This window comes from Tripterygium wilfordii, chromosome 12, assembly GCF_013401445.1.
Source record: "Tripterygium wilfordii isolate XIE 37 chromosome 12, ASM1340144v1, whole genome shotgun sequence".
In the NCBI taxonomy this organism is placed as follows: domain Eukaryota; kingdom Viridiplantae; phylum Streptophyta; class Magnoliopsida; order Celastrales; family Celastraceae; genus Tripterygium; species Tripterygium wilfordii.
In genome coordinates this window covers 3,672,926-3,695,535 of record NC_052243.1, presented here as the reverse complement: position 1 = coordinate 3,695,535, position 22,610 = coordinate 3,672,926, and the positions used below count along the sequence as shown (strand labels likewise).

The following is a 22,610-nucleotide window of genomic DNA, read 5'->3' as shown; positions in this document are numbered from 1 at the left end:
TCATTTTTTATTATACAGAATCATAAAGTTGATTAGCGAAAATGATAAGGTACCATAATCATAATGCGCCACTAGTGTTGGTGAAAAACCAGGTCAAGTCATTATTTCGTGATATGAGAATGAAATCTATGGATTACGGTACGAATGCAATGTCATATTTATTGAGATTAAGGCCGTGTTTGGTGAGCGGGACCGCCTCACCAAACACTATAAAACTGGGGCGATACCGCCCATAAAACTGGGTGGTACCGCCCTCAAACAAAAGCTCCAATTAGAAGTTTTTTGTTGGGCGTTTTGATAAAAGTGATTTATTTGTTTTTTTCTAATTTTTATTTACTATGGGTCCCAGAATTTGATATTAAATATTGATAAATTAATAATTTCATTTATACATTAATAATTATGCTTATTAAATGGCTATTTAAATATTAAATTAAAGTAATTATAATTAATAAATATTTTATTAAATTAATAACACTAATGAATTATTAATTCTTATAATAATTTATATTTATCCATTTATAATTATATATATTAAATTGTATTTATTCATTAATATATTTATATAATTCATATTATATCACAATTTAAATATTAAATTCAAGTAATTATAATTTTTCCCCAATAAATTATACTTATAAATTAATAATAATACAAATAAATATATTTTATACAAACTAACCACTAACAACAGTTAACAGCTCCACAAAACACCTCACAACTTATTTTAGAATTTTAAGCTCAGCTTTTTTTTCACAGCTTAACAGTTAGTGTTGAAAATGAAAACAACCGCTTTACCAAATGGACACTAATAGTTGTGAAGATTTAAGATCAAAATTGGGATTCGATGATTCATAGTATCTAAGCTCATTTCCAATAGTGCTTTAGTGATTCTAGGTGGTGCGTGAATGTAATCATCAACTCTCAAATAAAGGTGCATAAAATTGAGATATTTGTCAAGTTCCATAATGCATCGAGTATTGAAATCAATGAATTGTCATGATGTCTTAAATAGGATCGATCTATCAGACGAATCAGCTAAGTCAGGCCCAATTGGAGTAGTTGAATTCATTCTTTGTTGGTAAGTATTTCCTTTCCTTATTTCATGCACATGAAGCAAACCTAAGCTACGGTAAGGCTTTGAAGGTGTGTTTGGGGGATCTTTCTAACGTTCAAGTCAGTACAATATTAACCTTGAGAAGATGGCTCAGAGATCTTCCTCTTGGTCAGTAAGTAATTTAAAGTATATGAGTTAGAATACTGTCACAGAACTATCTTATGATCTCATTCGCTATTTAGCTTTCAGTAAGAAAGGCCACACGAAGAGCACGTCACAGTTTGCATTTTAAGCTTATTAATTTTGGCCCAACAATGATTTGCTTATAGAAGAGAAGCCAGGCCCAAGACTCAAGTCACGCTTAGCACAAACAATCCACGTTGTTTGAACTTTGAAGTGAATCTTGACCCATGCGATGCGAGACTTCGCCCATGGACTATGGATATCCACGATTCCACTCAAAAGAACTGTTCCATAGAGCAATCTCCACGTCAAGGAGAGAGCAAAGCCCAATAACATTATGCCACGTATGGGAACGTATAAGCGCCGTTTGATCATCAAGTGGTGATTTAGCCAATTAGGCAAATTAATTAATTGACGTTATTTTCCAAGTCTTCTTGTAGGACCGGCCGGACCACTTCGCTTCTCCACGTCAAACAAACATACTACTGCGAATCAAAATCCGCCACGTTGCATGATACAAGTTCTTCACCGTTCGATCGTCCGCGTCGGATAATCCAGCCAATGAAAACGCTATAGCTAAGAGAAGTGTCGTCCGTCAGATCTTATGTAACTGAAGCCCTTAGCACCCTCGTTATATAGTTACGCGAAGCTAAATCCATCAATTAGAGGCTCACTTCACTTACCGAAGCTACTAGAAATCAAAATGAGGAAGTGGACGATCCCTTCTGCTCTGCTTCTCTTGTGCCTTCTGTTTCTGCTACCAGATCAAGGTAGGGCTTAGGGTTTTTCTTCCTATTTTGATCCATTTGGTGCATTTCGTTTGAGATTTGAATCTCGCTTCGGCTCAGTAGGCTCTGACGCACGGATCATTGAATTTACTGTATTTTAGGTCGCAAGCTACACGCGAATGCGGAGGGTGATTCCGAGGAGCTTGTAGATCCTCCGAAGGTAGAGGAGAAGATCGGTGCCGTTCCAAATGGTTTATCTACTGATTCTGATGTCGCGAAGAGGTTCGCATGTCTCCAGCTTATATAATCATTTCCCCCGGTCTTTGTATCTGTTTTCATGCTATAGTGATTTCGGAGGTGTATGTGTTAAATTTGGTTCAGGGAAGCGGAGTCGATCTCCAAGAGGTCGCTTCGTAATACTGCGGAGAAGTTTGAGTTCCAGGCTGAGGTTTCTCGGCTTATGGATATCATCATCAACTCTCTTTACAGCAACAAAGACATCTTCCTCAGGGAGTTGATCTCAAATGCTTCTGATGTAAGCTTATGCCGAAGTTTGTCATTGTTGATTAACTTATTCATTGTTTTTATGCTGGAGTGTTAATGAAACATTGTTCGAATTTCAGGCTTTAGATAAGATTCGATTCCTTGCACTAACAGACAAAGAGGTTTTGGGTGAAGGTGATACTGCGAAACTCGAGATCCAGGTTAGTGAAAATAGAACATCGCTGCTGTTGATTCTTATACCGCATTATTTCTCCTTCCAATGCTAAAACTAGAACTTGAATGATTTATTTAATAAAAAGGTAAATGCTGCCGCAGTCATAATAGGTTTTATTTATATGTTAAAAAATTGAGTTTTATAAATGGCTTTATGACAATAATAGTAATATCATGTGATGATACTATGATAGACAGGATTAACTTAAATCTATAGGTAGATTTTATAAATGCTGAAATAAGGTTGATTAGTTGTTGTTTATAGGCATCTTAACCTTGTGATGGGGCTAATGCAGATAAAATTGGATAAGGAAAAGAAAATCCTTTCTATCCGTGACAGAGGTATTGGGATGACTAAAGAGGATTTGATCAAGAATTTGGGAACTATTGCCAAGTCTGGAACTTCAGGTATTTGTGTTATGTATGGGCGAACAGAGACTCTTCTTATTCTTTCTTTTGTTTTAAGGAATATCTTCTAACACTGCTGATTATTGTTCTTTGTCATGCAGCATTTGTGGAGAAAATGCAAACAAGTGGAGACCTTAATCTCATTGGGCAGTTTGGTGTTGGATTCTACTCAGTTTATCTTGTTGCTGACTACGTTGAAGTGATTAGCAAGCATAACGATGACAAACAGTAAGCTCTTCAAATTGATCCGTCCTTTTGTTGAATTTATTCTTCAAACCTGCTTATGTTATGTTAGTTGAAACAATAACCATTAAAATGCTCTTGGTCTCAGGTATGTATGGGAATCAAAGGCTGATGGAGCATTTGCAATCTCTGAGGATACATGGAACGAACCACTGGGTCGTGGAACTGAAATTAGACTTCATCTTCGAGATGAGGCTGGAGAGTACTTAGAGGAGGTCAAGTTGAAGGTGAGAATATCTTATACCTGCTCAAGGTTACTTTTACTTCGTAGACCTTGTTTGTTGATGTAATTGCATTCATAGTGGACCCCGATGTTTTTCTTTGTAATTGTATAAAGCTCCAATGCAAAGCGATTTTTCTATGCATATATTTATTTATCGGATGTTGCTTTGCTGGGAATTGATTTCTCCTAATGTATTACTGCTAACTTTCATAGTCTATCTTTGTTTCGCAATTCAAACACTTTCTCATTGCTTCTTCTTTCTCAGCAAACGTAAGGACTCATTCTACAATGAGATACATTGTTCTCCTTTACCCATAAAATTTTCCTTTACTCAATTTCAGGGCCACTCTATTTTCTCTGTGGTTTTCTCTCTGTCTGGACAAGCTAGCTCCTGTTTTCCTTCTACTTCTCTAATTTCCACTGCTGCTCTCAGAAGTAGTGGACCACTTTTTTCATTTATTTCTTTTCTCCACTAGAATGATTACTTTCCGATTAAGTATGGCCTATCTGGTACACGTATTGATGAGGGAGAAAGATTGCTACTGAAGATATTGCCCTCTGCATACTTGTTTGGGTACATTTGATGCGGACCACTTGCATAAGATCTCTTCCTCTTTGTTGTCACTAAATTCAGAGAACATGTTGTTGGTTGTGTGATTGTCGTTGTTGTGTCCTAGAATAGTAATTTATAAAATAATTACTTAATTACACGCTAAGAACGGTCCGGTTAGCCTTTTAATTTTAGGGAACTGGTCTCATCTTAGGTGTCACTTTAAGTGTCTGTTTGAGACTATCATTGTATATTATAATTTTCGTTTCCTGCAGGACCTGGTGAAGAAATATTCTGAATTCATCAACTTCCCCATCTCTATCTGGGCTAGCAAAGAGGTTGATGTAGAGGTTCCTGCTGATGAAGACGAGTCAACTGATGATGAGACAAGTATATTTTCTTTTAATTGTGGACTGCTAAATGCTAATAGTTTGGTTTTTTACTTTTTTTAGCCATAGTTCTGCAATACATATGTTTAACATTGCTGATCTTCTCCTTACATGTGCTGATTCCTTTTTCCCCCTTTGCTTTTATATTAACAGCTGAAAGCTCTGAGGAAGAAAAAGAAGATGAAGAGACTGAGAAAGATGAGGATGAAGAAGCCGAGAAGAAACCAAAGACAAAGAAGGTGAAAGAAACCACTTATGAGTGGGAACTTTTGAATGATGTTAAGGCCATATGGTTGCGGAATCCAAAGGAGGTGACAGAGGAAGAGTATACAAAATTCTATCACTCTCTTGCTAAGGTAATAAACAAAGTTCTGTGGCCATGGAATGGTTATTGTGTACCCGGAGAAATTATTAACCTTTTAAAGTATAGGAGCCATTAATTTGTAATTTTTTTTCCTCAACAGGACTTTGGCGATGAGAAACCATTATCATGGAGTCACTTTACTGCTGAAGGGGATGTGGAGTTTAAGGCTGTTCTATTTGTGCCACCAAAGGCTCCGCATGATCTATATGAGAGCTATTATAATTCTAATAAATCCAACTTGAAGTTGTATGTTAGAAGAGTTTTCATCTCAGATGAATTTGATGAGCTTTTACCCAAATATCTGAACTTTTTGATGGTGCGTGCAAATATGCTAAATTGTTATTTTAACAGGATGCACTTTATCAAATTAGCAGATGGACTTGTTTTCAAGATTGATTGTGGACTGTGACATTTTCTGCAGGGTCTTATCGATTCTGACACATTACCACTCAATGTTTCTCGAGAAATGCTACAACAACACAGCAGTTTGAAAACAATCAAAAAGAAACTCATCCGAAAGGCCCTTGATATGATCCGCAAAATTGCTGAGGAGGATCCTGATGAGTCTAATGATAAACAGAAGAAAGGTATGTTATACACTATCCTATCTTTTAGTCTGAGACCTGGTAGTTTTGGGAATGTTTATGGAACTGTTGCTGACTGGTTGTCAAATCCCAATTGATGCAGATGTTGAAAATTCTAGTGATGACGAGAAGAGAGGTCAATATACAAAGTTCTGGAATGAATTTGGCAAATCCATCAAGCTTGGTATCATTGAGGATGCAACTAACAGAAACCGCTTGGCAAAACTTCTGAGATTTGAGAGGTAACAGACTTATAGTTATTGGTTATTATGTGCATTTATTGTTTTAAGCATTCTACTTTTTTAGTATGCTGTTTCCATAGATATAGCTTATGGTATTTGATTCTCTTTCAGCACAAAGTCTGATGGCAAACTGACCTCACTTGATCAATATATCTCAAGAATGAGACAAGGGCAGAAAGATATCTTTTACATAACAGGAACCAGCAAGGAACAATTGGAAAAATCTCCATTCCTTGAGAGGCTTAAGAAGAAAAATTATGAGGTATGCTTCTCATGTGGAATGATTCCAAGTTGTTGTAGTATAAGGCAATTGTCTCATAGTCTTCTATTCAGCTCTTTCTTCTCCCAGAATTTGGAAATGGCTGCCTTATGTCCTCATACTTCTTTATTCCGTACCATTGCCAGGTCATTTTCTTTACAGATCCGGTTGATGAATACCTAATGCAATATTTGATGGACTATGAAGACAAAAAGTTCCAAAATGTGTCCAAGGAAGGCCTGAAACTTGAGAAAGATTCAAAAGTCAAGGAACTCAAGGAGTCGTTCAAGGATCTCACAAAATGGTGGAAGGGTGTTCTAGCCAGCGATAATGTGGATGACGTGAAGATAAGCAACCGATTGGACAATACTCCTTGCGTGGTTGTGACATCCAAGTATGGGTGGAGTGCAAATATGGAGAGGATCATGCAGTCTCAGACGCTAACAGATGCAAACAAGCAAGCCTACATGCGTGGCAAGAGGGTGCTTGAAATCAACCCAAGGCATCCAATCATCAAGGAACTCCAGGAGAGAGTAGTAAAGGACCCTGAGGTACATATTACGGAGGATAAGTTTAAATGTTCACGAAACCTGTGCAGGAAATATGACTTGAGAAGCAAATGTTCACGAAACCTGTGCAGGAAATATGACTTAAGAAGCATGCCATATATTCCCATGATTCTTTTCATTTGCCTGTTTACTTGCATGCAAGATATTTGTTTAATCTTCAAATTTCTTTGTTTGTTTCTTTCTTTGAAGTATGAAAGTGATTGGGGAGGGTGGTTATGTAACTAGATATTATGGCCTCTAATTCTTGTACATGGCATGAAAGATGACCTACTGGATAGATGTAAGATGATTAGGCAAGAGTTGATTATGATGATTTTGCTTTGGGAAAAAAGGAAGAATATGTGGGATAAGTGTTTGTGAATGTGTTGCCATGACTATCTGAACAAATGCTTCATTTAGGTTTAGGATTCCCTGGACCTGAAGTAGCCGGATACTGCTGATATTTAATTGGTAGTTCTTGTAATTACTTAATGAAGTACCTCTACTTCCTTTTTTAACAGTGAACATTGGCTTTGCTTTTCAGGATGATGGCCTAAAGCAAACAGCACAGCTTGTGTACCAAACAGCTCTCATGGAAAGTGGTTTTGTACTCTCAGACCCCAAGGATTTTGCTTCTCGCATCTACAGATCGGTGAAGTCTAGCCTAGACATCAGTCCAGATGCCGCTGTTGAGGAGGAAGACGAAGTAGAAGAAGCTGAGGCTGAAAGTGAAACAAAAGATGCTGAGGCAACTTCGAAGGATGAAGAAGCTAAAGCAACGAAAGATGATGTGGATACCGAGCCTTCTGCTGTCAAGGATGAGTTGTAGATTGTTTGATATGTGGGCTGACACTTTTTTCTTTGATTTGAACACTTTGTGGTCGTGTGTCAGATGGATTTTCTTCAGTTCCCCAGCCTTTCGCCCGACAATGGGCCTTGCAGCCAGATACTGCATCATGCATTTTTCATTGTGAACTTTTGTGGGAAAAAGGGAGTTAGATCCTAGAGGTAAATGTAATCATATTCCCAGGAATTGTCTTTACTATCTAATTAATGAATGAGACTAGGTTTTGCGTTTACCAGTTCATGCTTGAAATAAATGTCATCGGTGCAAGGTCCTAACAAATGTTTTATTAGCCTTTTTCCTCTAAGCCAGCCATGTAGTTGGGAAGGCTTTTTTTGCGGGCTGTCTTGCTGTAGGTTGTTGAGGGGTTGGAGTCTCCCTTATTGGAGTGTAAAGGACAACTAGATATCATTTATACGTATATGCCCACATGTTAGATTGGCTATTAAATGAACGTACCATTGCTTGATCATTGTGTCTTTCATAAACTCCTCCCACTTTTCACTGCTCCATCACTTTCACCTTATCCATATATCCTATATGCTAATATCTATTTTTGCAGAAGACTTCAAGTACACAATTTCTCTTCTTAAAGACAGCTCCATCCACATTGGGTTTGTACCTTAATTGAGACAGAAGCCTCCATTATTGAACTGCTTCTCTCGTCGCATAAACCGTCGTCAGTTTTTTTTTCTTCCTCAACATTCAAATGATCTCTTTTTTAGCCTTTTATGTCTATTTTACCGTTTGGCAATTTTTCAGAGGTGTGTATTCACTGGGCCATCGTTGCCTCCTCCTATGCTATTGGGCTAAACGTTGGACGTATGGCCCGAAAGAGTTTGGATCTACCGAAGCTTACACTGAGGCCCACATTTGGAGTCCAAATGGTCTTTGTTCATATGGGCCCCAATTTGGACTTCTAAACAAATCAACAATGGCTCATTCTATTATTGGGCCTTTAAAAAAAAGTTCTTCGTAGGTAGAGCCCCGTTATAGGGCCCATAAGAAACGGCCTGCGCCTCCTAATTAAACGTAACAAGCAGTCACCGTCTTCGTTGGTCCATAGCATCAGAGAGAAGTGAGCATGGCTCGACTGGTTCGGCCTCTGAGGCAATTGCCGCAGTTACATCAACATTACCACTGTTGCGCAACCTTAATGCACTTCTTATCCCCGCCATCAATTGTATCCACGAAAGCAACCTCCCGTAGTCTCTCGTTTCCCAGCGTACTCTTCACTCGCCGAAGCATCCATCAACGCTCGCGCGGGCTCAGATTACGCGATAATTCTCGGCAGACCAATCCTGAAGAAGCTGATGCTAGTGACTCTGGTGACGAGGAGAGGAAGAGCCGCAACCAGAAGAAGCGGGATGCTAAGCGCGGGGTCCAGTGGGGCATAGATCTCGCTTCCTTCTCCACACCACAAATCAAACGCATCCTCAGGTAAATCCAAGAGATTTTCTCCACATTTTGGTGAGCAACGGGTTGATATACTGGCTGATATGTTATTTGATGCTTGTCTTGGTATGGCAATTAACGTATAACTTGCTTTTGCTTGTATTTGCTTCGGATGTTAGTGCGGCTTCTCTTGAGCAAGAAGTGTTGGATGCTATATTGCTAGTTAAGGTGCTTCATTTGGTCCAACTCTGTGGTTAGTTGTAATCTTTCAATGACATGCTGAACAAGCTTTTTCGGGCTACTTTTTTTTTTTGAAGACGAGGTGTTTGTTTTATTGTCGCAGAGATTAAGGCCTGATGTACGTGAAGGAAAACGAAGGCAGTTCAATTTAATTGGTATGCATTCGTGCAAAATTAGTAATTCAACTAGTTTACAGAATCAGTTTATTTTTCAATCAAGCTGTAAATTTTGTTTATAATGCTGAATTAATTGTGTTTGACATGTATGTAGTGGCATGAGATTGATATTCCTTTCAGTGGAAAAGCATTTGATCAGTGGCTTGAGATGCATGTCTAGTCTGCAATAGCTAGAAGGTAGACATGAATGTTGGGCAAGATAAAAATGTAGTAGTTTTGTAATTTAATGGATAGGTTTTGATCTAGCTATTTGCTTTTTTTTTCTTCTTCTTTTTTTTTTTTTTTCATGTAGGAGGCATTCCTGAGTAGCAATTACCACATCAAGGCTGCTTTTGTAGTGAACCATAACCCCCCCTTTTTTTTTTCTAATTTTGAAAAAAAAAGTTCAAGAGTCTCTCCTAATAATGTAATTTAGATTTTAGGATGTTATGGAGCATCTAGAGGTATACAATGGCGGTTGGAATTTTTTTTTTGAGGTCTTAAATTATTTACGTTTCATGCTTGTAAAATCAAGTTTGCAATTTTTACTGTTATTGAGTTCTGGTGCCAAAACTTTTATTGGTGCTAGTATCTTTCTGTTCCACAAATTTGCGTTATTCCTTTATTTTGAAGCATTTAGCTTAATCTTTATGATGAACTTTATCTATCTATGCTCTGTGGTTTGCACGGATGTGATTATAGTTATTTGTCAAATATTTGTTAGGGAAATTACTACGAGATGTAGAACCTGAATTGATGGACGGTTTAATTCAGGCTACAAAAGATGGCGACCTCAGTAGGCTGCAGGCTTTATCCGGTACAAAGACATATATTTCTGTAGAGGATGAAGAATATGAAGAAATTGAGGATGTAGAGGAAGAGGAGGTATGGTATAATTTCTTTGTTCTTAATAGTATGTTGGAACTTGGAAGTCTTATGGTTGCTTGAAGCCACTGTTCAGTAATTCATCTTTTGTTTGGTAATTTCTTTGCATCCTAGGACATTCAGCCAAATCTTTCCCCTACTATTTGGGCTTTTGTATGCAAGTAAATTCCATCAAGAATTGGGTTTTTAGAGAAGTTACTCTTTACTCATGATTTTATGTTTCAGCAAGCTCAGTTGAGACTCGTCTAACTTCTTGCTCATTCTTTTTCAGGTTTCACATGAATATACTGATGTAGCTAGTAAATGGCTAGATGGCCTAATCAGTAAGGATGTCAACATTACCAATGAAGTTTATTCAATTCAAAACGTCGATTTTGACCGTCAGGTAAGAAATATGAACCCATGTGAAATCATAAATTGTTAAAAGGTTTACTTAGGAAACCGAAACAAAAAAAAAAATACTCCAAGTCTTATGTATGGTATAAGACACATTTAAAGTAAGTTCCTGCATTGAATGCTATCAACACTTGCCGGTCCTCGCTTAACCATCTGCAGTTTAGAGCTTGGCCATTTCATCTTAAGGAACTACCTACCTTGACATAATCTTATAGCAGTGTTTGCAATTAATTCTTGATGGTTTATTTTGCTGTCTACTTCTCATAGCAACATCTTTATTACAGGAGTTGCGTAAACTGGTCCGGAAAGTGCATACTGTTCAGGAACACCTGGCCATTGTTGTGGAGGATGAGAGAGAGGCTGATGCAGCTCTCTTAGGTGCCAAAAGGTCTCTGAACCGTTTCCTTTGTACACTAGCAAAAAAAATGTCATCGGTAGGATCTTCTTATATTATCCCGTAATTATAATATTTTATATACTCCTGAAACATCGGAAAGCTCTCCCTGTCAAGAGTCATAGCTCATAACTTACAATAGGCCTTTTTAGCACAGGGAATGTCATGGTTTCCCTCATCAACTTTATGATAACATGATTTCATGATTGTAGCAAATGATGGAAGTGATCCAAAAACTTCATTTTTTTTAATAAGATGTGAACTTGGTTTCTGAGCCAGGAAATTCATCTTTGTTATGCAATTCTGGTTCGCTGCTTATATATATATATATACACTCTTTGTTATGCATTTACCGTCACTAATTTGTTGTGCCTGAAAGCGAGGTTTTAGAGCTTAAAAAGTTTGGAGTGGTGTTATAGGCCATGTTTTTGATGCGTATGAGACAGAATTCATGGCCTTTATTCGTGACAGTTGATTGGGGTGCCTGGATCTACTATAATTGTTTTGCGGCAGACTCCAAGTTCAATTTTTTAAGGAAAAACAATTTATGAATGTATTTTTGATCGAAATTACTGGTTAAATATATATTTTTTGTTTCAAAAAAATCGATTTAAACAATTTTCTTGAACCGTTAAATATGAATATGAAAATTATAAAGTTCACTATGAACCCAAAAGAATCTCTTGACATGCAATTAATTTCGATCAAAAATATATAATTTTGTTTTTTAAAAAAAATCATAATGACTTTCACTGCTGTAAAACTCTGCGTTTAGGTTCCTTCAAGATAGGGATCAGATCGGTTATGATGGGAGCGCCCAGTTGTCGTAACCAGGCAGGGCGGACGCCCATCCCGCACAGATATGCAAGAAAATGACCACTCATCATATCCCCGTAAAACTTGCCTGAAGGATCATGATTTATCTCAACGTCTTTTCATCTTTCTATACCAAGCACCTCGACTCTCTAAGTTTCTTCTTTACCGATGTGGGATTATTGACAAGGCTGTGCCCACTGCCCTCGGAAAAATAGACATACTTCGGGCCCAATTGTTGGGCCTTTGATGTGGCCCATTCACGGATTGATTTTACTCCTCAACTCAACTCAGGAGAGATTTATTTCGTCCACAAATGAGCTCAGTTGTTGGATGGTATTCTGAAGAGAGGCAGGGGCTTATGATGGATCCAATTCCTGATTCTTCTGATTTGGATCAATTTTTCATTGAGTCCTCGATCCTTTATATGAGACCAGAGCAACCGATGACTCCTTCGCATGAAGTTAACCGCTCCATTCCTGATCATGTAAAATTTGGTCCTATATTGCCGAAGAGTGCTGGGTTTTCTTCACTTCTTCAATCTCAACATGCTGCAAGAGAGGCTAGCAGGTTAGGACTCAACTGTTATTGCTTGCTTGAAATTTGTTTATTTTGATATGGAAACCTATAGTATATCATTTCGCTATGCTTCTTGTTTGAAATCCAAACCCAAACACATAAATGATATTGTGCGCTACGAGTTTACACTATTTGTTCTTCATGAGCCGTCGCCATTAATTCTTAGAATCAGAAAACAAGTCACTTGTGTGTGAGAGATGCTAGGACTCTACTTCTATACCACTCGGTTGAGTTATGTCAATCCGATGTGAGATATTAGTCTTGAATCTCTTGACACTCTCCCACCACTTGTGGTTTCCGTTATGCCAGACTGAATAAGTGGACAAGTAGAGATCACGTCCAAATTGATTTAGTCTTTGCTCCGATTCACATCATAAATGCGTCAATGTATGAGAGATGCTAGACCTTACTTATATACCACTATACCACTAAGTTGGATTATATTATGAAGCTATTAATTCAATTTTTATATTTCATACTTGAAGGATCTAATTTCTGTTTACTTATTGGTTAATCAGACGCATTAAAGCTTCAACTTGGGGTCCTCAAGTAAGAGTATGCTATTTGGGGTCCTCAAGTAAGGCCAATGGCTTAAGTCTTTGTATAATCTGTCTCTTGACTCTCTTCACAATTTGGGATTTTAACAAACATCTTGCTTCTTGGTTAACATGTTAGGTGCACTTGCTTGAGGTTGAGGAGAATGAATATGAATCTGATTATGAGCTTGCTGATGCTTATATGGATTCTGAGGATATGAGTCATACCTCCATAGCTCTTAGCTAGGTGAAAATGACTGAGAATGAAGAACCTGAATCAAAGGGACAGCTATCTACAATTAATAGCCAACCACCCTCTCCTGCAGGCATTTCTCCCTTGGATTCCCTAAAACACCATGTCAATGATTTAACCATCTGTACTGCGCGTCTCCGCCTGTCTTCCATCCGTGTCAATGATTTAACCATGGCCAGCTCTTTGCCTATTTCTCCTTGTACTAGTCATGATGACAGCATCAGCTCAGCGGACTCCAATGGTGAAGTAGTAGAAAATAGGTAGCCAACAATTCCTTTTGTTCTTTCAGTTAACTTTTCCGTGGGAAATTATCCATTTCTAATGCTGTTCTCTACCTTTGCAGCATATATTGTTGTTCTCTCCAGTCCCTTTAATGACAGTGATGAGGGAAGCCAGAGCTGCATTTCACTTAACTTGCCTGAGAAGTTGACATCTCGATCCAGACCACCAAAAGACTTTGTCTGCCCTATTACCAGCCATATTTTCAATGGAAGTTACTCTTGAAACTGGTCAGACGTATGAAAGAAAAGCAATTCAAGAATGGATTAAAAAAGGAAATACAACATGCCTGATTACTCGGCAGCTCATTCTGTCAAGTACACTGCCTAAAACAAACTATGTCTTGAAGAGGCTTATAACATCTTGGAAAGATCAGAATCCCGATCTGGCTCAGGAATTTTCATATTCTGAGACGGCGATGAATTAGTTAAGCCCTTCATCTACAAGACAATATCCAGCTCTCTCCCCCTTGTCCGGAACATTTGATTTTCTAGTAAAAAGAGTAATGATGCTTATAGTAACTGTAGGAACAAAAGATTTGCGGGAGCAGTAGTAGCTACATCCCCAATCAGTATAATATCTCAAGCTGCAGTTGAGACAATGACAGTGGACTAGAACCTCATGTTTCCTGTATCTGTAGTTCAGACAACTTGAAAGAATGTGAGGCAGCTGTATTGGCAATAGCCAGATCATGCAGTTCATTCTTATTTGTCCAAACCGACAATTATAAACGGATTTGTGGAGATATTATCTGCTTCTCTTAGCAGAGAAGTTCTCCGAACATCGATTTACATTCTTTCAGAGCTAATATTTGCAGATGAAGATGTTGGAGAGACTCTCAGCAGTGTCGATTCTGATTTTGAGTGCCCGGCTGCTCTGCTAAAAAACGGTTTAACCGAAGCAGCTGTGCACCAGCAGCTGAGAGCAGCATTTATTCAGCTTTCGTCTCATGAATTAGTACCCTCCCTTGTCAATATAATCCTCAGCAAAAATGAAGAAACTTCGATGACCTTCGATTTTCTTGATCAGATACCGATGAGAGGAGATGAAAACAGCAGGTCCCTTAATGCCATTTGTGTTATTCCTGCAAATGGTATTCCTGTCTTTGTTAATTCTTTCGAAAGGGAGGAAGTAAGGAAGTCCATCGTCTCCATTAATGCTATTATGCTGTATGAATGCCATGCAGGTTCATGATGGCCTTCTCTTTGCTGGAGGTTCTACAGTTGATGGCACAGCAGGAAAGGTGAGCGGCTACCAGTTGCTGCTGTTATTTTTTTTTATTGCAGATACTTGAATAGATTTCATAAGGTACTCACTCGCTCACTCACTATTTTATCTTCTGCTGGAAACAAGTTCATATATGGAAGACTTTTTCCCTTTCCACCAAGGAAGTAACTGGATCATTCTCAACTGGGTTTGACATCCAAAGGATAACCGCCAACAATGACTTCATCATATTCACCTCAACAAAGTTTGAGGTGATTTGAGGTTTTGTTGAAAGAAAGAGTTAAACGTGTGGGTGCCGTTAAAATGGGAGCTGGAGGACAAACCAGACTTACATCCATGGCTACTGATCAAGATGGAGGAATGCTTTATGCTAGCTCTTCTGATGGCAAAATCCAGGTTTCAATGACAAACCCAAACTACTGATAACTTTTACTTCCTTTACTCATCCCTTCCTATTTATGAGCATTGTGTATCATAACCCGTTTATCAATTGAAAATTGTCATGCAACATTTATGCCGAGTCCAATTACTATCATTGTATTGTTTATTTGTTGATTGATTCTCCATCATTGCTACATACAATGAAAGAAGACTCTGGTTTTTTTATACCGAGAAAGATACAGTACAAGCTTGCGACTATTGTTTGCACACACAGAAATCTCCCGCAGAATAAGTTGAGTCAAACTTCATCATGCAAATAATGACAACAAGAGTATTACTCAAGGTGGAAATCAAGATCTTCCAAGACATGGCCTTAGAAAGTTTCTTGGCGATCACCCAGTGGTTTGCTTATCAAATAGGATCCACCAACCACATCCTTTACTTTTCTCTGTGTGTGTCAAATAAGCCTGTTATTTCTATTGTATCATCATTCATCCATAAGGACCAATCTGAATCTGAGAGCCAAGACAAACTGAGAGTATCATTGCAAACAAACAATGCATGATGAGAAAACCACAAAACCAAAAACCTTCAAGGTTGAATTGTTCAATAATGGCACTCAGAATGAAAAGGACTTTGAATTTTGCAAGAGAAATCAAAGATCTTTCGATCTCATCCGCTTATATAACCTCATTGTGCCAAAACAGAGACTCTTCTTTTCCACAACAAACAAATATTCATGAAAACATATGGATCACAATACAAAAAACAAAACAAAAATAGAACTGAAAGCAAGCACTCAGTATGAGTAGGAGGTGTTTCTTCCGTCATCAAATGAATCGGACGATTTACAAATTATCATCATCATGCTCGCTGTATAATCGCATGCCAAAATTCAGGAATTGAAATAAAAACTCGATTCATTCAACAGATTTCACGAAGAAAAAATAACATACGAAAAATCATCAGAAGTATTGGATAATTGTATCAGCGCCGACACTTAAGAGTGTCTCAGACGACCGTCGTGAGAAAAATCCAATTTCATCACATGAATTCAATATTTCTTCCACACAGAAACATAGATATCATGGAAATCTCAAAAAGACAAAGAAAAACAGATCTCGCCGTAGCTCCTACTTACGGTAACTGACCAGAATCGCACTTCAATGGCCGAGTATGGAGTCTCAGCGACAGCGAGAACTATATAGGAAGTCTACGGGTTTAGTTGTTAGGGTTTCGTTGCTGGTGAAATGACGACTCTGCCCCAGTTTCTTCCTTTTGGGCCATACATTGGGTTGAAGATGGATGAACTGGCCCATATCTAGAAAGAGACTGATTTGACTTTCTACCTTATGGGCCGTAAATTGGGTTGAAGATTGATGAACTGGGCCCATTATGTAGAAAGAGACTGATTTGACTTTCTACCTTATGGGCCGTGATTTGGGTTGAAGATTGAAGATATGGGCTAACTAACAAAAAGAGAAAGGTAAACTTTAGTCAGATCTCTAAGTTTACTAAAAATACCCCAATTTAAATTGACCATCTCTTGTAAAAATCAATTGACGAGGACGTCTTTAATAAATATAGGGGTGTGACTAAAGTTTACCAAAGAGAAATAGATGACTGGCAATCATTAGTTCCCGCCCCTTAATTTTTCTTCTATCGAGATTCATAAACGACATCGTTTAAAAATTTTCATTTTTAGATTGCTTTTCCTTCCAAACCTTGTAGAGTAGTAAGTAGAGCTACAGAAGACCCCGTTGTGACATATTTGAGGGTTAACAATCCTTTTAATATTTTTTAAAAAATCATATATTTGTACTAATGAATCTAACGATATATTTTATCAAAACAAAAATTAAATTCATCGCAATCGAAACATCGAAGATTTTGAGTTTATATCCGATATTCTATAATTTTTATACATTTTTATGTTAAATTTTATTTTTATTTCGAAAAAAAAAAAACCTTGTTAGATTCATTAGATCGCATACCATACATCAATGATTTTTCAATAATTTTATAACAGGCACCGCCACTTATATCTCGGACGGATGGGACACCCGATCTTAACGTACGCACCCACCTTTCCTTCAGAGAGGCATGTAGTTAGTTGAGGCGACCGTACTCTCGTGCTGTCACACACGCCACATGACCCCCGACTTCAAAAATATCCCGCTCACTATTTAAGCTCCACCTCTTTCTCTCCCTCCCTCCATATACGCTCTCTTCCCCTCTCTCTCCAACTTCCCTAAACCAAGAAATCAAACGTTTCCACCATGAGAGAGATCTTGCACATTCAAGGCGGCCAATGCGGGAACCAAATTGGCTCCAAATTCTGGGAAGTGATCTGTGACGAGCATGGCGTGGATCCTACCGGAAAGTACGATGGAGACGGGGACTCGGATCTCCAACTGGAACGGATCAATGTGTATTACAATGAGGCCTCCGGTGGAAGGTACGTACCTCGGGCTGTTCTCATGGACCTTGAACCGGGAACCATGGACAGTATCAGATCCGGTCCCTATGGGAGGATCTTCCGCCCGGATAACTTCGTGTTTGGACAGTCTGGTGCTGGCAATAACTGGGCGAAAGGTCACTACACCGAGGGAGCGGAATTGATCGATGCCGTTCTTGATGTTGTACGTAAAGAGGCGGAGAACTGCGATTGTTTGCAAGGCATATTTCTTTAACTCCGATTACTTTTTTTAGATTTAAACTGGATGAATTTTATCGATCGAACATTTGCATAGTTTGCGATTTAGAATTTTCAAATATGAATCTGAATGCAGAGTTGGATATGAATGGGCTAGCATTTTAGGTTTTGAATTAAAATTGTGATTATACTGGATGCCAGAGTGAACCTATTGATCTCATTTTTGGTTGTCTTCGTCTTTCTTTGTCATTCTCCTGTAGACTTTCAGTTTTAAAATTGTGATATCACCTTCTCATGTCCATCAAAATTTGAGATCTATGATGCGTTTGATTCTTGCTATGATAGTATGTCAAACTTGTGATCAGTAATCTTATGCATCAATGAGATGTTGAACTAATGTGCCTACTTGTAATCCTCGTGTCGTCAGTTAGCTGCAAAAGGATGTTAATATAAAACCTTTGTTTGGGATTGCTGCGAGTGAGAGCTGATATGCCTTTCTCTTGAATGGATGATTATTGCTGGTAATTTTTATGTTTATGACCTACCTACCTGTAAAAGAAATGTCACATGAAAATAGTTCTGTTTATTCAGAAACTTCTTCTATTGAAAAGGGGATTTCGGAGTAGAATGATACGAGTCTTTCAATGATTATTGCAGCAATATGTTAAATTTAGTGGTGAGGACTGGTCATAGCTTTCTTATCATTGTACATTAGCTGATGAATTATTTTGTTACTCTGTATTTGGGCCAGGCTTTCAAGTATGTCACTCGTTGGGAGGAGGCACAGGTTCTGGAATGGGAACTCTTCTGATATCTAAGATCAGAGAGGAATACCCTGACAGGATGATGATGACCTTCTCCGTTTTCCCTTCTCCAAAGGTCTCAGACACAGTTGTAGAGCCGTATAATGCTACCCTCTCTGTGCACCAGTTGGTAGAAAATGCTGATGAATGCATGGTTCTTGACAACGAAGCCCTATATGACATCTGCTTCCGGACTTTAAAGCTCAGTAATCCAAGCTGTGAGTAGTATATCATTTATTGTGTAAACTTGATAGCTTGAAGTAAGACAATGAGATTGTATAGCTCAGCTTCCTGCACCTTAATTTTGCAGTTGGTGACTTGAACCACTTGATCTCTGAGACTATGAGTGGTGTTACGTGCTGCCTGAGGTTCCCTGGACAGCTGAATTCAGACCTCAGGAAACTGGCTGTGAACTTGATCCCATTCCCACGTCTACACTTCTTTATGGTGGGATTTGCCCCGCTCACATCTCGTGGTTCCCAGCAATACATCTCCCTCACTGTCCCAGAGCTTACTCAGCAAATGTGGGATGCAAAGAACATGATGTGCGCTGCTGACCCTCGCCATGGCCGCTACCTAACAGCCTCAGCCATGTTTAGGGGAAAAATGAGCACCAAAGAAGTGGATGAGCAGATGATGAATGTGCAGAACAAGAATTCATCATATTTTGTGGAGTGGATTCCCAACAATGTGAAGTCGAGTGTCTGTGATATTCCACCAAGTGGTCTAAAGATGGCATCAACCTTTGTAGGGAACTCCACTTCGATCCAAGAAATGTTTAGGAGGGTGAGTGAGCAGTTTACAGCCATGTTTCGCCGCAAGGCCTTCTTGCATTGGTACACTGGTGAAGGAATGGATGAGATGGAATTCACCGAGGCAGAGAGCAACATGAATGATTTGGTGGCAGAGTATCAACAGTACCAGGATGCAACTGCTGATGATGAAGGTGAGTACGAGGAGGAAGTTGACGAGAGTTATGAGGCGTAATAAGTGTACAAATTTGACATTGCGTTCAGAATTATCTTGCACACGTATCGTCTACTACTACACACCTGCGGGTCAGTCTTATCTTTGTTTTCCCTTCTTGTTTGAGTTCTTGATATATAATTGTTTGTTCAATTCAAGCATTTGAATGCATGTTCATAAACTCCTGCTTACAGATGATTTCTGTGGTTCATTGCAACATTCAATTCCCCGTCTTATATACATATATTCAATTCCCACTATCTGTAGTTCATGTTTACTCCTATTGATTCTATTTTTTAGCTTCTTCTATCACCATCTATTTCGTTTTAATATGGGATCCGTACACATTTATTTCAAACAAATTATCTCATTTTTCCATTAAAACCCTTTAAAAGACCAATCTTTTGTGAATCAAAAATCTTATACCTGGAATCCAAACTTAATAATGAATCATATAAAATATTCCATTTGGGGCTCCTCTGATACACAATTACAAATACCCCCCATTAACAGAGAAATATTCTCATCAATCAAAGCATTCAAAACTAAAACCTAATAATCATACTCGGTATTGCCAAAATTTATAGAGAAAAAAAAAAGAAAACAAATTACCTAACTCGTGGACGTAGTTTATTAGCTCTGCAAATCCCAATCCTTCTCTGCCTTGCTCGTTGAGCAGCGACGGCTCTGTTGATTTTTGCCAAGTAGGGCAAGAATGGTAAGGCTTGGAAATAGTACTCTGGCGGAGGCGGAGAGACATTAAGGTCGGGTATAAGGAACAATTGGTGGTGGCGTATGACCGGAGTGGGATCAACGGTGGGGGATTTTGACGTGTCTCGGGGAAATCCTGAAGCAAGATTCAACCTGGATTCCTCTGTTTCAGGACCGAACACCTAAAATCAACAATAGAGGAAAATAAATTAGGACCCACAAATGAAGGGAAAAGAAGGAATCAGAGAAGATTACACAAAAGCAGATAAAAACAAATCAACTGATTTTCAGTCTGAAGATCTAGAAATTGACAATTCACATCCTCTAACTCCTGTAATGTTTCCTCTATTGTTAATGGAGTCTGCTTGAACATACAATAATTTTAATTCAAAGAAAGACAAAGCTTGCCCCAAAAGGCACTTCATCGCTCTTGCACCTGTAATTTCTACAAGATAATCAAGAACGATGAAGATATGACAAATCAGTAGAACCCACTAATCCTAGAGAAACCCATTACAGATAAATTTTAAACTCTGAAACCCATTAATGAAATTGCGAAGAACTCGAAAACCCGTTAAATAAATAAATCAGTAAAATCCATTGAAGAAACGACGAAGAATGTACGAAATAATTACCTTATGAGAGCTGCTTCGCTTGGAGCACTCCGGATTCTCATCGGATTCACTGAGCGACAACGAGAGAGGCGTCACAGGGCTCATCGCCTGGACCGCCATGACAGTGGGTTCCTCTGCTTCAACCACCAGAGACCTAGAATTCTCATCGACAACAACAACACTTGGACGCGGTGGCCTCGGTGAATGTAATGAAGGAGACCGAAAGTGAGAGGATCTCTCGGGCACTGCAGTTCTTCTTCTTTTAAATCCCCAAGCGAGAGATTTTTCTGATTTAGCGATCAATTGAGGAAGCTCCAACAAAATTACGACGACCTCTCTCTCGTCTTTGTCAAAATCGAAATCCTCGAAATCGCTTGTGCTCTGTTCCATTCTCTCTCAGTTGCGGCAGTCAAATTTCATAAACAGGCCAATAATCTGAGAGCGAGAGAGAGAGGAGCAGAGAGAGAGGAGAAACCGCGAGATAAGGAAAAGGGTTCCGAATCTTGGCAGTGAGGGAATGAGAGATTAGTAGACTACGTAAATCCAAGGTCATATAGACACGTGGCGTTTAGAGAAGACTGATGATGAATTTGATGATGCTTTATCTAGGGCTTATGTGGGTTTTTTTTTCATAATTTAATTATTTTTTTTATGGATGTAATTTTTTTTTTATTTTTGTATTTATCCTGACCGTGATTAAAATTCAATTATTCGCTGGCACAATTATAACCGTCTGCTTGTACCGACCAATGAATGACCAGTGTAGAAAGAGATTGCACCGGAACTTTTCTCTTCCTATTTATACCAGACAACTAATCTTAAAATTTTGGGTTCTTCATACTTCGTTCTTACACTTCAAGTTGTAGGGGTCAAATCTGACATTATGCCTGAATCCAACCCAATGGTTCGCAGGCTATACTAGTAGAGCATAGGGATGACAACAGATCGAGTACCCTTTCAATTAGGAAATACCAAAACCGTTTTCATTTAAGATACTCTATACCAAAACCATTCCAAAACCATTTAAAAAACCATTTAAATTTCCAAACCCGGAACCATTTCATAACCGATTACCATCGGCTACCCATTTACCATTTAACTTTTAATATTTTTATTTTTTTCTTTGATGATTATATTAATATAAATTAATATTGAGTATGATTTATATTAATTATGATTTTATAATTCAAATTAGTCAAATTTATAGTTTTATTAGTATGATTCTATAAATATATACGTTTTAATATGCTTTATTATGTTATAATTTAGTATCCTAATAGTATACTTTATACATGATTTATAATATTATTACTATATTGAATATTTTTATTAAACGGTTCGGGTACCCTAAACCCTGTATCAAAAATCAAACCCAACCCTAAATCATGACGGGTTTGAAAACCAAAACCGTTTCCAAAACCAATAGGATCGGTTTTCGGGTTTTAAACGGATTGGATACCCTACAGATAGTGCTCGGATCGATTTTTTTTACCCTCCCTAAACTAGAGCAACCACAATGATTTCTATTTGTTGAGACATGGGTATTATATAGATATTTGTGTTTTGTTGATGTGATTATATTGAGAGATGTTTTTCGTTGATGTGATTGGACCAACAAAATGTATTGATATAATGATATAAATTTACTGACTTAATTTTTGATGTAATAGAGATGAGACTCAATATTAATTTTGGTGTAAATTATTTGTGGGTGTGCAGTGGAGCCCACTTGGGCAAACATATGGCCATGACCAATGCCATGCCTATATTCATGCTCCAACAAAAATGAGCAAGCAAATGACACCCATTGGAACTATTTCTTTTCTTTTAGTTGTGCCATTAGAATGAGACAACAAAACAATCCACGCCCCCATTAAAAAGCCTCAGTTACGCTACGGTAACCTGAGAGAAGCTTGGACCAGGGGAGAAGGAATCGAGATGCCATCAGGCCCAGACATTAACAGGCTCGCAAGCCTCATTAGGCCCAA

The 22,610-nt window shown here is 38.3% G+C and overlaps 4 protein-coding genes, 3 long non-coding RNA genes, 4 other non-coding genes and 1 pseudogene across 12 annotated transcripts; 4 read left to right on the top strand and 8 right to left on the bottom strand.

The window, feature by feature from the left end:
- Positions 1 to 1,849: 1,849 nt before the first annotated feature.
- LOC120010911 (endoplasmin homolog) lies at positions 1,850 to 7,595 on the top strand. Of its 2 annotated transcripts, none has more exons than XM_038861835.1 (15): positions 1,850 to 2,010; positions 2,130 to 2,250; positions 2,350 to 2,503; positions 2,592 to 2,672; positions 2,982 to 3,093; positions 3,195 to 3,321; positions 3,425 to 3,563; positions 4,385 to 4,499; positions 4,655 to 4,854; positions 4,963 to 5,178; positions 5,284 to 5,449; positions 5,550 to 5,688; positions 5,800 to 5,950; positions 6,094 to 6,498; positions 7,040 to 7,595. In XM_038861835.1, exons 1-15 carry the CDS (start codon positions 1,944 to 1,946, stop codon positions 7,322 to 7,324), a joined length of 2,478 nt encoding a protein of 825 aa, XP_038717763.1. In that variant the 5' UTR covers positions 1,850 to 1,943; the 3' UTR covers positions 7,325 to 7,595. The 2 variants fall into 2 exon arrangements, with proteins under 2 accessions (XP_038717763.1, XP_038717762.1); XM_038861834.1 differs by having other exon boundaries at positions 1,851 to 2,010; positions 4,652 to 4,854.
- Positions 6,266 to 7,033, bottom strand: LOC120010913. Its single transcript, XR_005470952.1, has 2 exons — positions 6,580 to 7,033; positions 6,266 to 6,537 (listed from the first exon to the last, which is right to left on the bottom strand). It is a non-coding gene; the product is annotated as an uncharacterized LOC120010913 (long non-coding RNA).
- A 723-nt stretch (positions 7,596 to 8,318) lies between the features above and the next one.
- LOC120010912 lies at positions 8,319 to 11,092 on the top strand. The gene is made up of 6 exons (XM_038861836.1): positions 8,319 to 8,779; positions 8,914 to 8,962; positions 9,078 to 9,129; positions 9,854 to 10,014; positions 10,286 to 10,399; positions 10,695 to 11,092. Exons 1-6 carry the CDS (start codon positions 8,424 to 8,426, stop codon positions 10,869 to 10,871), a joined length of 909 nt encoding a protein of 302 aa, XP_038717764.1. The 5' UTR covers positions 8,319 to 8,423; the 3' UTR covers positions 10,872 to 11,092.
- Positions 11,093 to 11,584: 492 nt separating this feature from the next.
- On the bottom strand, positions 11,585 to 13,239 carry LOC120010274. Its single transcript, XR_005470854.1, has 2 exons — positions 12,961 to 13,239; positions 11,585 to 12,168 (listed from the first exon to the last, which is right to left on the bottom strand). It is a non-coding gene; the product is annotated as an uncharacterized LOC120010274 (long non-coding RNA).
- On the bottom strand, positions 11,594 to 11,696 carry LOC120011632. The gene has a single exon (XR_005471076.1). It is a non-coding gene; the product is annotated as a small nucleolar RNA Z279/snoR105/snoR108 (small nucleolar RNA).
- Positions 13,240 to 13,306: 67 nt separating the features above from the next.
- On the top strand, positions 13,307 to 14,914 carry LOC120010465 (annotated as a pseudogene).
- A 159-nt stretch (positions 14,915 to 15,073) lies between these two features.
- On the bottom strand, positions 15,074 to 16,106 carry LOC120010273. Its single transcript, XR_005470853.1, has 2 exons — positions 16,014 to 16,106; positions 15,074 to 15,404 (listed from the first exon to the last, which is right to left on the bottom strand). It is a non-coding gene; the product is annotated as an uncharacterized LOC120010273 (long non-coding RNA).
- Positions 15,485 to 15,575, bottom strand: LOC120011634. Its single transcript, XR_005471079.1, has one exon. It is a non-coding gene; the product is annotated as a small nucleolar RNA Z162 (small nucleolar RNA).
- LOC120011627 lies at positions 15,672 to 15,745 on the bottom strand. Its single transcript, XR_005471070.1, has one exon. It is a non-coding gene; the product is annotated as a small nucleolar RNA Z105 (small nucleolar RNA).
- Positions 15,833 to 15,927, bottom strand: LOC120011633. Its single transcript, XR_005471078.1, has one exon. It is a non-coding gene; the product is annotated as a small nucleolar RNA Z161/Z228 (small nucleolar RNA).
- Positions 16,107 to 17,010: 904 nt separating the features above from the next.
- On the top strand, positions 17,011 to 19,356 carry LOC120010066 (tubulin beta chain-like). The gene is made up of 3 exons (XM_038860758.1): positions 17,011 to 17,551; positions 18,280 to 18,549; positions 18,642 to 19,356. Exons 1-3 carry the CDS (start codon positions 17,152 to 17,154, stop codon positions 19,316 to 19,318), a joined length of 1,347 nt encoding a protein of 448 aa, XP_038716686.1. The 5' UTR covers positions 17,011 to 17,151; the 3' UTR covers positions 19,319 to 19,356.
- A 364-nt stretch (positions 19,357 to 19,720) lies between these two features.
- LOC120010067 lies at positions 19,721 to 21,237 on the bottom strand. Its single transcript, XM_038860759.1, has 2 exons — positions 20,644 to 21,237; positions 19,721 to 20,190 (listed from the first exon to the last, which is right to left on the bottom strand). The coding sequence occupies exons 1-2, from the start codon at positions 21,010 to 21,012 to the stop codon at positions 19,906 to 19,908; spliced, it is 654 nt and encodes a 217-aa protein (XP_038716687.1). The 5' UTR covers positions 21,013 to 21,237; the 3' UTR covers positions 19,721 to 19,905.
- Positions 21,238 to 22,610: the final 1,373 nt, after the last annotated feature.